This window comes from Trachurus trachurus (assembly GCF_905171665.1).
Source record: "Trachurus trachurus genome assembly, chromosome: 19".
Classification (NCBI taxonomy): Eukaryota; Metazoa; Chordata; class Actinopteri; order Carangiformes; family Carangidae; genus Trachurus; species Trachurus trachurus.
Window position 1 is genome coordinate 8,130,364 of NC_139913.1, and position 15,538 is coordinate 8,145,901.

General features: G+C 39.5%; 1 protein-coding gene across 1 annotated transcript; it reads right to left on the bottom strand.

Moving 5' to 3' along the window:
- Nucleotides 1-411: 411 nt before the first annotated feature.
- On the bottom strand, nucleotides 412-15,262 carry LOC311002748 (uncharacterized protein). The gene is made up of 6 exons (XM_083994214.1): nucleotides 15,135-15,262; nucleotides 14,459-14,559; nucleotides 14,036-14,184; nucleotides 13,065-13,293; nucleotides 12,239-12,459; nucleotides 412-1,893 (listed from the first exon to the last, which is right to left on the bottom strand). Exons 1-6 carry the CDS (start codon nucleotides 15,248-15,250, stop codon nucleotides 1,726-1,728), a joined length of 984 nt encoding a protein of 327 aa, XP_083850340.1. The 5' UTR covers nucleotides 15,251-15,262; the 3' UTR covers nucleotides 412-1,725.
- Between the last annotated feature and the right edge of the window lie 276 nt (nucleotides 15,263-15,538).

Genomic DNA, 15,538 nt, shown 5'->3' on the forward strand with positions numbered 1-15,538 from the left:
ACCCCGCAGCCCCACTCCCCCCCACCCCAGTCACCACCAGGCCGCCCAACAGAGCTCGCTTTGTCCCTGTGGCCAGTCATCCATTCCTAATCTCCAGTCTTTTACCGCTGTGGAGACGTGCTGCATGCTTTCAAAGAGCAGAGCGAGCTGTTGATGCATGCCCTCCATCTCCCAAATGAAGCTCTGAAGAATCTGTGTGATCCAGTCGCAACAAATTATTATTATAGATCATTGGCACTCTGCAGATCTGAAGGAAGGAAATCTGGAAGAGGCCACCTCGTTCAAAACGGTGTAAATCATTACAAGAACCACCAAATCTTTAGATCTGTTTATTATAACATCAGATGATACAAATATATGTAAACATAAAAACACAATGTCAGAAAAACACACACACACACACACACACACACACACACCATTACAATAAAACAAAGCCATCATGCGTAAAACAATCAGCTTAAGAGTATGGTTTGCAATCATGCTTCTTGAGTTGGCGTGACGCTGAAAGTGCTTTAAGTTTGTTTTTTTTAATGAACAAATTATTCATTTAATGAAAATACAATAAAACCTGCATGCACCCACCACTCGAGAATCAGAATTACATACAGTAATTTTGACTTCTCAACCCAGATCATATAATATGACCGCTACTGTTTGTCAAGTGCTGTGAAGAAAACTGTTCCTGAGGAGATTCTGAAGTACTGAAGTTTAAATATGCAAAGACGGTGAATTCATCAAAAAACACTTAGAAATTCAAGCGATGTTCACTGACATCTCGGAACAAGCGGAGTCTAAAAAATGTGCGCCCATTAGTGCAAACAGCCCAGTGCTGTTTGTACAACTACCAGTGATCTGTTCCTCCCTCAGGTGAAACAGTAAACAGACATTTTGAAAAAAGTGAGGAGCTTGAGTACAGTGTAATGATGTTTCAGGTAGAGAGATGCCATGCAAAGAGATACCATCAACACGGAGAGCTCCCTCTATTGCATTAGCTAAAGGCACTGATATCTTGATGGAAATAACTTCATTTTGGCCACTACCAGGCCCAGTAAATACAATTGCTAGCTGTTAGCGCAGCTGTGTAAGCCTGGTAACTGATGGAAAGTGACTCAGACACAGTTATGAATGGTGCTGGTGGCTGCGCCTGTGCGCTCTTGAATATGTTATCGTCTCCTCTGTGCTGTAGAGCATATTAATAAAGCACCTTACAGTTACACCGTCTAAACAGACCGTAAATCACTTCCCATTAAACCCACAGAGGCAGTAACATGCTCGTCCCCTCATTGTACTGGAGGCCACCGGTTTTTAACTGCCACAATTAACACATTAAACACTTCAATCCTGAACTGATGTGACACAATCAGCTAACGTAATGATCAATTAATGGCTAGTGTAAAGTGTGGTCTAGCCCTAGAAATTCAAAACAAGAGAAAGTTAATCAGGCTAATTGTCTGAAACCATCTTCATTAACATAATATTGCCACTGAGGATCAGAAAATCAGGGAAATTGGCAAATGGGACTTTTTTCTCATCTTTTCTTTTTTTTCCTTAATAAAGACATTCATGATTTGTACAATTAGTACGATTTAATAAAATACAAACACTGCATAGTAAAAGGCACTCAGTAAAAATGTGATTAAGTTAGAACAAAACAGAGTTTGTTTGTTTTTGCATCTGCGCATTTGTCGTGATGGTGACCCTCATTACTGCCCGTACACACGGTTACATGCTGAGTGTGATGCTGTGAATGGTGTTTGCTGGGATTTTGGCGTCTGCTTCCTCCCCGCTGATCCTGAAGATGACAAAGGTGTTGGATGGGATGGTGGTGGTGGCGCTCAGCGTTTTACCCAGCCAGCCATGAGAGCCACGCTTATACATTTTAACTGTTACCTGCAGAGGAGGAAAGAGAAATGTGAAAAACAGGAAATGCTAATGACTGAAGAAACTGAGAGTTTATTAAAAATAAACAAACACTGGTGCTTTTCTTATCTTTTCAGGGCTTTTCCTGAGGTCATGACCCGACTAAGACCCTGTGACCTCTGCTTAGGGCTACTCACACACTCATGACTTTCACCTTTCACTGCTAGATTTACAAGCTGTTGTTTAGTCCATGTGCTTGTATTTTAAGCAACCAGTATAATCTTACAGATTAAATCTTGCTGATAGGAGTGGGATTAATCATAGTTAAAATAAAAAAAAATGAAATAATTTGTCAAGATAGAGGTTTATTTTGACCCAGAAAGTAAAGATTTGAAACAGTTGTTACCATCAAATTGAAATCAGTTTATAGCTGGTAAATCCATTTAAATATAGTCAATTAAATAACACAATAAAATGTTCCATGCCTGTACAATGTTTAAAACATTTGTTTAAACCATATTTATCCAAGTTTTAACAGTAATGCCACAACACCAGCAAATGTCCATTTCTTTAAGGTGGCAACTTACTCTTTTTTTTAAATTACCAGTTAATCAAATATTTAGTTTTGATTAATACATTTATTGATGATTCTGTGAAATATATAAAAATGACAGAAAGCACTGTCAAAACTACCACTGATCAATTAATAGCCTGATATTTTTCAGTAGTACCATGTTTGCAGTTTGAACATGTCTGTATTTTTAAGTGTATTACATAGTAAACAATCCTTTTATTGGAAGTTAAAACTTCCTGTGTTAAGTGGTGTCTGCAGATGCTCTTTAGGAATCAATTAATTTCTCAACAAAACTGCATCTGAAAAAGAATTAACTTTCCATCAACCTGTGAAAATACTGTGTCGGAGAAGCATTTTGGAAAAGTGATCCAGCAGCAGTCAGACACAGAATAAATATTAAATTAACCTTGTTCTGGCTGTGAGCTTTTTTAATTCCCCTCCACATCTTGAATGGAGTCATACCTCTATTTTATGTAGGTTGTAGGGCATAATACGCTTTAACACTACATCAAAACTGCCTGTTATGTTTGAGCCTGACAATGGAAGCCTAACTAGATTTAGACATGCAGGTAACTGAACCACATCCATTTCAAAAAGAATGCCTCGCTGCATCTCTTGTTTGGCTGCATTTACAGGGGATAACAGAATATTACAGTGCCTTTTCACAGTTCCATTTTCTTTCACTTTAGCATTAGGCAATTTTTCAATTATTATTTTTTTTTCCATGTTCTTTCATCCCTGGCTCTCCATAATGTCTGGGCCTTTTAGTTAATGGTAGCGACAGTCAGAGCCCAGTATATCGGCCCTTGTCCATTTTGCAGGTCATTGTGGAAGCCCAATAGGCCTTTTATTACGCCGACATCAAAAGGCAGATAAGCATTAGAGGTGGGGAAAATACCCTGCACTAGATATGTTCCCTCTTTCCTTTGTCTGCTATTGAAAGTGATCATTTTAATAGTGAAGAGGTTGGTGAGCTTTGGGGCTGATGGGAAGTGCGACACCCCTGACAGCCTACGAATATGAGCAAGTCGATAACACAACACAAGCACACAACACCTGCACACTCTTGCTGCTAACCTAATTATCTGCAACAAAGGCCACTGCGATTTCAGACACACATCTTTCCACCATTTACTTACTTATTAGTGTGCATTAAAACAGGGAGAAAGAGAGAGAAAAACTAAACAATTGTGTCTTATATTGCAGCCTTGGCCGAAAGCCACATGGCTCGTATTACAATAGCATCAGACACTTCAGAGAGAGTGAGTGTCTATTAATTTGGGATGCATGAAAAAATAGCTTCATGACAGCTGGTGGCAGGGAGGCGTATAAACCAACACAAAAACATCAGGGAGAAATTATTCTAACAAATTACCAAATGTAATAGTTGGTAATCAGCAATTAACTAATTTAGTGGGGCTAAAGTTGAGTGCTTCAGTCTTTGTGGTGCTGCAGAGGCACAGACACAATACCGGTTCTGCACACAGACAAGCAGTGTGACAGGCTGCAAAATCCTCTAAATGTTCTTTAGTAATAGAAAATATGCCTAACAGATTGGACAATCATCAACAATCTGCAAACTGTTTTTTAGAAAATGTTAGAGAATAAAAAATAAAAAATGTTGAGGCCTTTTCAAGTATATTCATTGGAATAAACCAACGACATTTTAAGGGTTGGTGACTAAAAATTAAAAGCAGATGGTGGCAGATTTAAGCTTCAATTGACACGCGCTATACAAAAAGATTCTAAACTGAAATATTGTAGGGTATGAAAGCTGAATGAAGTCTGATTTCCACCGGTCTTGTTATAACACAGAGGAAGGACACTGCCGTTTTTGGCATCGAATCAAAGAGGGAAGTTCTGTGTGGTCTAGACTACCTGCCTGCCAGGTGTCGTTCTAGAGGCGATGTGTCAGGTACAGGAACTGTTACTACATGTTACTCTTTCAGCCACTTGAGGCAAGTGTCTGAGGGTGAAGGCGATACGGTGTCTTATTTACAGTGGGATAAAGTGTAAAGGAGCTGCTGACGTTAAACTACGTTATTTAAAGTGCGATCTGCATCCTGCAGTTAAGACGAAGAGCGAAACGTCACAGCTGCTCAGCCGTCAAAAAGCAAAGATAAACGGTTTGCTAGGAACGTTTCACTTTTGGCTGTGAACTGTCTCACAAGTGCACGGGAATCATTACTATTTCAAGCACAGACAGGCCTGAATGTGTGTGTGTATAGCTCTTCATTGCGAGGATAGGACCCTTGGGGCTAAGGTTGGGTGTCACACAAAGGGCTGAGAGCTCACCTAACGGTGTCTACCCCCTGTTCAGCCTCTCACTTTCGGTGTCGGGGGAGTCGTGTGAATGACATCACTCCTCACATTTCAACGAGACAAACTCCGTGTTCTTATTTACCGTCTGCTAACAATCATAAATCCTGCCTCTGGTTCACTGTTGACCTTTTAACCTCTTAAACTCAAGACAACAGCTCGATCCCCATTAAAATAAATGAATACACCAAACAGCAGTGGCTTCCTTATCTTCTACTTGAATGAATTTGCAGATCATCTAATTGTTCACTTATAAATAAGATTATCTGCCGTTGAAGGTCTTGACAGGGCTGATGAACGTGAATAATGTGAGGAGCCGTGTAATTGGGTAGGGACGTGTCACCACCTGTGTGTATTGCCATTGACAAAGTTCAGATTCTTCAACTGATAAAGTCAAAGAATCCCAGCGGGGTATCAGTCAGCAGGGGCTGTTACCTGGAGCCATGGGTGCAGTGTTTCAGGTGAACTCTGAGTGAGCGTAACGCCACACCAGCCTCAGACGACGGGCTCTTTGTTCCGCGCCGTGTCTCACCAGACACAGATGGGGAGGAACACCCAGTAACACACCTCTGGCACACCAAACATCTTTTTTCGACGAGCCAAAACGCGATGGAATCAGACCAAAAGTGTTTCGCTGTCATTCCGGCTGGATGTAACGAGGCAATTAGGTAAACACAGTGTGGTTTGGCCCGTGAGATGAATATATTAACGGCCTGGGAGGAGAGGTGTGTGAATCACAGGATTATCACTGATTTGATTCGGTTCAATTCCTGAATTTGTCAGTTTGAGCCACGACAAGATTGTTTTTCTATAGTTGATTTTAATTTGGATTTATTGTCTATAAATTAGTCTTTATTCTTACACAAGGAGAAAAAAATGTTCTTCATAATAGATGATAGAAACATTTTATAGATAGGTATTGTAAGAATTAAAATATGATGATGAATTCTGAAACCATTTCTATTTAAAAGGAAATAAAAAACAAATCAATCTTTTCCCAACAACTGTTCTTCCACTGGTTTTAGACAGAACTTTAACAGATTTATGGTACTAATAAACTAATCAAAGTGATCAATGTTCTGTTTTTACAAAAATAATGCTGTCTTTAAATAATTCCACAGACAATTCACAGCAAAGCACAGACTGTCTCCAACACCTTCCCAACAAGGCATTTCCTCTACCGTCACCTGTACAAAGCCTTAATAATATGATGTTGGAAATAAATTCATACAAAATGGTCCCATTGTTTTAATTTAGCAAAACACTCTCAAAAAGCCGACTAGATGTCAAAGGGTTCAACTAGTTAAACAATTTCCACCATTTTTGAATATCTCTTCATCGTTGCCTGAACAGTGTTGAGCACATTTCCCTCTCAGCAGTGCAGCAGCAGCAGAAGTTCACAATATGAATCAATTAACAGGGATATCACTAACTACAGGAATCAGTTAGTAAACTGGTGCCATCTGCTCGCAGCATTTTTATTTCGTTTACAAGACTGATGCATTACATTTGCAAAATGTGTAACTGCTGAGTCTTTGAAACAAAATGGTTATTTTCAGTATTGATTAGTCCGTCAAATTATTCTTTCTATAAATCTCTTAATCATTATGAAATGTATAAAATGCCAGAAAATAGTGGAAAATCTGCTTCTGCATCTTCCAGGAGCAGACAATAATGATGTTTCTGTAGCACCTGATTTGTCCAATCAGCCATTAAAGATATTCAATATACAATGATGATTTGCAACTAATTTTCCAATTAGCTGCTAATCAACATTTCTGGAAAAGTGTCTGTTGGCCATCTAATCAATTCATCTGCTAATTGTTTCAGCAGAGTGAATAAACCCACAGGATGGCATCAGTCCAGTGGCTGCTCGCCGCTGCAACATCTTGCAACATCATAACTGAACTCTCATGCATGCCGGTTCTGGACCATCCATTAAGATGCCTAAACTTTGGTTTGGTGACGTTACGGTCGAATAACATCCCATAACTACATTTGTCTAAAGAAAATGACTGGTTAAGTTCCGAATAGCTACGTCTCTGCCTCCAAACAACCTGCCTCAGCTAACAGGAAGCCATTAGACTCTTGGCAATAACCATTTACATCCATTCACCCAGCTCTGACTTTATTTCCATCCACATAAGTGCATTTTCTGCAAGAGGTTAAAATATGAATCCCCCTCCTTTTTCTCCTCAATGGGTCTGGTTGTCTGGCTGACTTGAGAGGGCACAATCTATGACTGATTTAATTTGCTCTTTACGAACATCTCTAACAGAATTACCCCCAGAGCATACACTGACTGCCCCCATCTGACTCCATTAACTCCCAAATCAGGTTTAAAGACCATATTGATGCCGTCCGTTATTAAGGGTGATTATCAAAACAACAGACAATGGGCCAAAGTGTCTGTTAACTAGTTTATCCATAATTTCACGTAACTGTAACAGATGGCAGGGCTGTCAATTATATACTGTATCTGCTGCACACAGTGGCCACACACTGTCTGGATATGCAGCATATTAGCCTTTACATTAAAAGAACGATAGTCTGCTCACAGGTGGTTGGGGGGAAATGAACCGGGCACACAAAATAAAACATGATATTAAATGCCAAACGGAGAAAGGGACCGATCTGAGAAAACAGTGAGAACTCACCAATTCCCAGCTGGTGTTTGTTTGCACTGAGGGTCTCACTGTATAGTAATATTAATGATAATAAAAAAGAAAGAATAATGACAATAATGATAAAAAATAGAAAGTCACAGATAAAAAATTCTTAACGTAGCCATTCAGTCCACTTCACCACCTTTATTCTCCTCAATTAACCAGAATGGCTTTTGAAACTGTAATTAAGTGTCTCTGCTCCACTCGGCCTCTTCATTATTCATGAATCCCTATTGATCACATCGTACAACCTATACTGTGGGGATCACTGGAATATCCTGAATCCCCAAAACAAATAGATGAGCTGAGCGAGACAAAATTAACATCCTGGCCCAGATAGTAGCTAAATCCAGCATTTGGTTCCAAATTGGATGATGACAAAGTCAATGTTAATGTAAAATCCTGTATCAAGCCTATTGTCTATGATCTTACTAGATATGCCATTGCATATATGAGCTGGGTGACAATTCAATATTATGGTTAATTGACTAAGAATATGATCATCTCATTAGGGCCATAACAAATGATTATTTTCATTGCCAACTCTACATTTAAATGGATTAATTAATTGTTACATCTATAAAGTTTTAAGGGAAAAAGTTCATCCCAGGGTCCAAAGTGATGCCTGTTTTATCCAACAAACAATCAGTTCTATTGAAGTAAAGCATATGATCTACACATATGACAAACTGTAAATATTTGATATTTTTGCTTGAAAAATTACTGAAATAATTATCTATCAAAAGTAGTTAAAGAGTTGTCAACTGAGATACTTTCAATTGACTAAGTGCTTTGCTCAACATAAAATATCAGTATTTTACAATATTCTGTCGTTGAAATCAATAATTCTATGCAAAAAGTGATAAAATCAAACGTTTTACTGATGTAAAGCAACACAATGGAGCACATGTCATTACACTGAACATTATTGTTATTTTCCATGTGATTTTTAAAATACTTTTGTTCATATGTTGATGATGATGGCTTTTGTTAAAGCAGCCTCTTAAAATCCATAAATAGTCCTTTCCTATGATTTTATTGATTCTTTTTTTCATTCACATTATACAATACACAGTATACAGTATACGGAATACAACATACAATATATCGCAGATATTACTGGATGCTCATGAACAACCACAGCTCATTCTACATTCAAAGAAATTATTATGTAATGAATATTAATGGATTGGGGCTTTATTTTAAACATGTATTCAAATTTACTCAAACTCAATCTCCACCTGTATTAAGTAGGAATGTGTAAAACATGAACTCTGGCGGTTGATGTTTAACTAAATTAACAAAAGAGCGCTTGAAGAGCTCTCTAACATGACTGGTATTGCAGGCTGGGTGATGAATTTGGAGGAAACACATTGAGTCATCTTCAAATTGACAGATGCAGAATCTCTCCACGGGACTCTCCACTGCGGTTTAGTGCTCGAGTGAAAAAATAGATTTTACCAAGTTTAATCACACGCTATTACAAGGCAGCTTTTATCATTGCCTTCCACCGTGTAAGTGCTGGTGTCTTCACTAGTTCATTACAGACACTTGTGATTCTGCAGCACTCTTCTCATGTGTAATTGCATGGTTAGCTTTCCTCTGTAGCTTCCTACACACACTCTGGTGCAAATTATTTCCAATTCCAGTTTCCTTTCGAGAGCGATGCTGCAATTACAGAAATCTGAACATCCTGGTAATTTCCCCACAATTTTCATTTTTGTCGGAAAATGGCGTGCAACTAATACATCTTTTCCTCTGCAAAATTCTTCAAAAAAACTTTCCCTTTAAACTCGCGGACACCATACTTCCACCGAGCTTAGTGGAGTACCCGATGAACCTGATGAGCAGCGAACTCCTCAGGACTGACAATCTGATAAATTGCATGTTTGGTGCAACAACTCTCTTGGTTCATGTCTGGAAACTGAAAATATAGCTGAGTTGTTTGTGTGGTAAAAAAAAAAAAAACATCCATTTACAAGTTCATGGGTCTTTAGAGAATTTGCACATATTTTTGTTTTTGTTTATCAGTAAACATAAGATTTTGCCATATTTGTAAATGATGATTACAAATCATTTATAATTAACAATAATGGGGGCTGCATATGTTTTCTTCAAATGGCTTCATTTCTTTTTTTCTCTCTATATAAAGACACCAAAAAGCCACAGTGGCTGCCAATATTATCTATTTAGGCAGCAGATTCTGAGGCTTTGTAAATGGCCAGCTCCTGGCCTTTTGTGTGCCTCCATTCATTATCACCACAAAGCGGTTGATGTCTCCCCTCTCTGCCTTTTCTGTGCTAAGCACGGAGTGCAGCAGCCTGTCCATTACAGGCCTGTGACGCGTGCAGCCTGGGAGATGGCCAAACAGAGAGGAATGTCAGCGTGGAGTTAAATTAACAAGCTACATCTGTGTGGAATCTGTAGCCAGTCACAGAAACGAGATGTATCTCCAGAAAAACGAGGCCTGATTATTTGTCCGCCCGAGATGTTGTCGGTCAAATTTGCAGCTTTTCACACTGTGGCTTTGCTTCTGTTAATCAGCTGACGGGGTGGTGTAGTCAAGTTACGGTTGAAGGAACTCAATTGTTGTTCCTCAGCTATGCAATTAGTAGACATCCTATATGCTGACTGTGAGTTGGGAGACTTTATTTTAAACACAGGGGCTCCATATCAGCTCCTTCTCAATAGATTGGATTATACAAACTGGTACAAAAGCCTCATGAAACAGTGACATTTCAGTGTAGGAGACGACATGAAGATAAACAACACAAGTAACCTGCACTTTAAATTATGACATGAATAGATCTTAAGCTCTTTCTCTCTCTCTGTAACACAGACACAGACACACTCGCACACACACACACACACATACACACACACACACACACACACAGACACACACTGTAATTACCCCTCAATCCATACAAATTGAATGAAGCCAGAACCGTGGTCTAAGAATATAGACCATAATTAATAAATTACAGCCACTCTACTCAATCATTCTCCACTTTGGGGACATGTAGACATCCCATTCTCCGTAGAGTAATTGACTGAGCCCACAGAAAACACACCTAGTGCCTTGGCGGTGGCTTTGTGGATACATCTGGTGCCACTTCTAACAACCAAACAGATGCCTGAGTGAAACTGTAGGTCATATCGCAGATCTTCCAGCCCTGTGTGTTTACAAGTAACAAATCAAAAGCATGCATTATTTCTGGGCTCTGAAAATACGCCTGGGGGAGCTATCAGGTTTCTTTGCCACCCCCCCCAAGCTTCCCCTCGCAGCTGCTACACACGAGCAAAGATCTTTTTTTTTTCTTTTTTTTTCCCCACAAGAAGAAAGGGCGACAGTCATCAAGTCGGGGACAAAATCTCAAAATGTATAATTTGATTGGAGAAATCCAGGGGTGAAACCATTTTCCCTAGTGGTTACTGCAGCTGAATACTTGAAATGTAATAGTAGGAAACAGACATGTAGGTGTATATAGCAGGCTAAGTGTGGGTGAAACAGACAGAAAAACAGTGTATTTACCATCTATTTTCAAAGTCACATATCTCTGTGAAATATGGGGGCAATGTGCGACCCTCACTCTGCCTCCATTTACAAATATTTCTTTGAAAATAATATATTTCACTGTCGTCGTGTGTGTCCCCTTGGGCTGGAAAAGGGCCTGCTGAAGACTGTCTAATGATTGTTGGGTCATGTATCAAATGCACAGCAGCTGGAGGCGAGAGGGGAGAGTACATACAGTCTGGGTGTTTGGGGGGTTGGGGGTGGTGGGGATGGGGCTTCGGAGGGGGGGGGGCAAACTAAAGCCTGAGTGGAGTCTGTAAGGAAAGCCCAGGCTGAGTGTTTGGGTGCTGACAGTGGGTGTGAGTGTATAATGGCTCCTGAGCAGGGGTCACACTCCCTGGACCTTAAAAGCTCTGACCTTTGTCTGTCTAACATGTAGTTTATTCAAAATATTTATGTAACAAGCATAAGAGAAGCACACAAGCAGAAATATTAAAATGTTTTGGGGTAAAATATCACATTGTTTAGATTCTCTGTCATAGTGATAAATAAGATGTATTATATTTATCATAACCCCGACCCCTTGCATTAATTAAATTATAATAATCAAAAATATCAACTGATCTGAGAATGTGAATAGGCTGAGACGATGCTATTTAGGCTGCGCGCTTGTCAACATTTCTCATTCAATCACGAGCTAATGAGTGCCTTGCAGGCAGGTGGAATGACTTGGCTCAAAGTAAAACTGAAGGTTTAAGGCAGAAATTAACATGAAGAGTATTACTGGAAATGATCTGAGGGATCACACAGTGAAGACTGACATACAGGTTTCAAATAAGCTTCATTCAGTTGTTTCTAGACTGAATTAGGATTCATTTTTGGGAAATGCTCACATTTACGTCTAAAAAATAATAAGTGAAATTAGTTTAACTTTACTTGATCAATATAAATAATGTCTCTGTAGTGAGATGAAAAATGTATTATGTTTTCTTTAACTAAAACATTATGGCAATAACTTTATCTGGTGTTTACATAATTAATATCCTGAAATTGTTAAATGAGCCTAACAGTTTTTAAAGATCCGTGAGAATCTAAATTAAACTTGTGTTTTTCCAGCTCTGTACATGAGAGGAATGACTGAAATCTGAGCGAGACAGTTATACAGTACTACTGCCACCTGCTGGTCTTCTGGCTCATGTCAACTCTGTGCTATTTGGAGCCACTGACTGAGTTTCCAACTGCCATTTACAGACAGTATGTTTTGCTGGTAGCTCATCAGAGCCAGTGCAGCGGACTGACCTGTGGAGCGTGTCCCAGCAGGGCCCACAGTGAATCAGCCGACATTGTCTTGACTTTGGAAAACTCAAGCGTGTCCATCTCCTGTCTGTCGAGAGCGATGTACTGGCAGCCCTGGAAGTCTCCTTTCAGCTGCTCGCCACAGTGCAGCCGCACAAGATCCCATGTTCCCACCCTCCTCAGGACCTCCCGCACCGACTCCATCTGCCTGTACGACAGATGACCTGCAGGACAAAAAAACACAAGTTGAGGTGGCAGCATCAGAGCTCTGCTAAATTTAATTATATGAAATGGTGGAGTTTGTTGCAGTTTAAGAGGTCAATCTGTTGAGTTTAAAAAGTCTTTGAATTAATATTTAATCTCCAGGCAAAGAAAGGAGATGAAATGAAAGGAGAAGAGGACAAAGGTATCCTGAAAAATTCAAACTGATGGCATTTCGATTAATTATCAACTTAATTCCCAAAACTTTGGGGGTGTAAATATCATAAAAACAAAGACAAACAACAGAATAAGGTGAACCACATATTTGTGATATGAAGAAAAAAACAATGGCTATGAATAATTCTTTAGAACAGTGGATTCCTTTTGTAAACAGGCTGTTACAAAACACACACTACAATACATTATTTCACTTGGTTTTGGCACAACTGTCTGTTTTATTCTGTCAGTTTCTGAAACAAGCCAACTTACAAACACAGTAAAAATGTCAGCGGGTCTTTCGCCTTTCGTAATAAATGACATGTTAAGATGGAAGCATTTCTTAGACTGTATCAGACCATTGATTGGATTCTTTAAGTATTTCATGCGTGGCTTTTATGGACCCACTCACCAGAGAGCCAGGAGGGAGTCAGTGCATCTGAAATCCAGGCCATGTAGCCCTCCCTGAAAGACCTGAGGAAGTCGTCTATCTGGCTGTGGGAGACCAGCTCCCTCCTCTTCCTCAACTCCTCCTCCAGTTCGCAGTCTGGGGAGAGGAAGATGACCCTGGGGAAGAAAAGGCTTTGGCGCACGGACACTCCACTCCTCTTCAAATGGCCACATAAGTTAGCCGTCTTGGTCTAGAGGAGAAGACAGTTAAATGCGACTGATGTCTGGTCAGATTTGACTTGTAGTCTTGTTCCAATTGTCACTGATCAGTTCCTAATTTAAAATAAATTTTTTGTATGGCTTCTTTGTTTAGAAAAATAACCAACATTACAAAAGTTGGGATTCTGTGGTTAAATTAAAAGTTAATTTGTAGATAAATACATGATGTTCGGCTTATTTTTAACTTCTAAATGGACCTATTTTCAGAAATTATACTCTCCCAAATTGGCACAGACGGTCAAACTGTTATCTGCTTTGTGTGAATTAATGAAGTTAATAGATCCAATTCAAGCAGAACTATTTCAATAATGCAGCGTGTGTTTGCCATCAGACTCTTCTGTCAAGCTCCCAGTCCAAATTGAGCATCTATAGAGATGGAAATGAACAACTCCTCACAGACCTGGGCACATAAGGTGACAGCTGTGTTTAGGCACCTGCCTGCTTTCACTCCCCCCCACCTCTTCCCTATCAACATAATTATGGCCTTTCAAATGAAGAGCGCCCACTTGGGAAGTTTAGGAAGCCCCAGTGTAGTGTTTGAAATTTCCATATAAATTGTTATGATGACTCATAATCTCTTAACACGGCTGGGGTTTGGATGAAAACAATGTGCTGGACAACTGATTGGACCTTGGACTTAGATGTGCCAGACAGTTTGACATTTTGGTTTTCATGATGCTGCTTCAACAATTCAAGCGACATGTGTCTTTTTACCATGATAGCTTTGAGGGGATCTTCAGTCTGCTCAATGTGGGTATTGGTAAAGTTTTGGTCCTCTTCTTTCACTTGCACGTGCCAGTTTTGGTTGTGTGCCGACACTGTGCCTCTCCAGAGTTTTACATCAATGCAGAAGATCCCGTGGCCTACGTACATAAGAAAAAACATTAGTGTAATACTGTAATGAACTATTTCCTCAAACACCATTAGTATTTTAACTGACATTTCATACAACAAAATGCAAGATAAAATATAGACAATAGAAATGAACATGACATATGAGACACAAAGTTACTCAGCTACAACAATCATTTCAGACACATAATTATAACCAACGTTGCGACCTTCTGAATTCTAAATTATAGGATAAATGTTATACTGATTAACTGCCCAGCACTGTCACTCATTACAGATACCGACCTGTGAGGATAACAATGTTGATATCATCTTTGGTAGTCTGAAACTGGTCAGGGATACGAAGATTGCAGTAAACATCTTCCTTTCTCAGCCCGGTGAGTTTCCTTCAGTGAAAGTACAAGGTCAAGTGGGAATAAAAAAAACAAGTCAAGAGAATGAAATCTTGGGTTCAGTATCATACAAAATTAAATTTAAGTTGTATTCATTGTTTTTTATGGCCACTTGGGGGCAGTGGAACAAGCTGTAAACACAATTTTGTGATAATATAATCTTACAAAGTTCTTAAAAGAGGCAGTGAACATGCCCAGCAGATACAGAGCAACATTTGCATCCAGTTGTAGTTGTGTTTCTAGACACCTGATGAATAGCCTATATTGCTAATAATCAAACTTCTTCTACTTCTGCCTTAATCTCTCTGTCGACTCCAGAGGAAACTATCTGCTCCACTCATGTCTTTGTGTGTTTGTTGTTTGGTGCTGGGCAACTAGCTATACTGAGAGTGTAAACCAACAAAGTGGCAGGTTGTAAAACCAAAACAATGAGCTTAAAGGCCCTAAAATGTCCCACATATAGCCTGAGGCTAAACAGTCAATTCTCTGGTTTAATCACAACAAGTGACACCTCTTTCTTTATTTATTAGTCCAGTTTTGGTAAACTCAACTCAGTAAGATATACTTACCTGACATGCTGCACAAATTCAGGTAGTGTTTGTGTGTGCAGTTGGCTTTGGCCTTGGGCACTTTCTGCTTTGGAGCTGGTCTGGAAGTGGGTAAACAGGCTTCCAAGCTGAGGCATTCTAGTTCTAGTCTGGGGACAAAAACATCAAAATAAACATCCAAAAGACAAGGCAGTTTGATAAAGACACAGTGAACAAAGGCTGTGAAATACAAGTTGTAATCAGCTTCTGATGTTTGGCTTTGTTACTGCAAACACAGTGATGCTGTTACTGCATTATACTGTACTGTAATGTATTGTACACTAGCCTAATTAAACACACGTGTGTATAGGTTTAGCTATAAGTTCGTGCAACGCGGCTCGTGCATTCTTGTTAGCTTTAAAACGCATCCTGAGAGCATGCTGGCT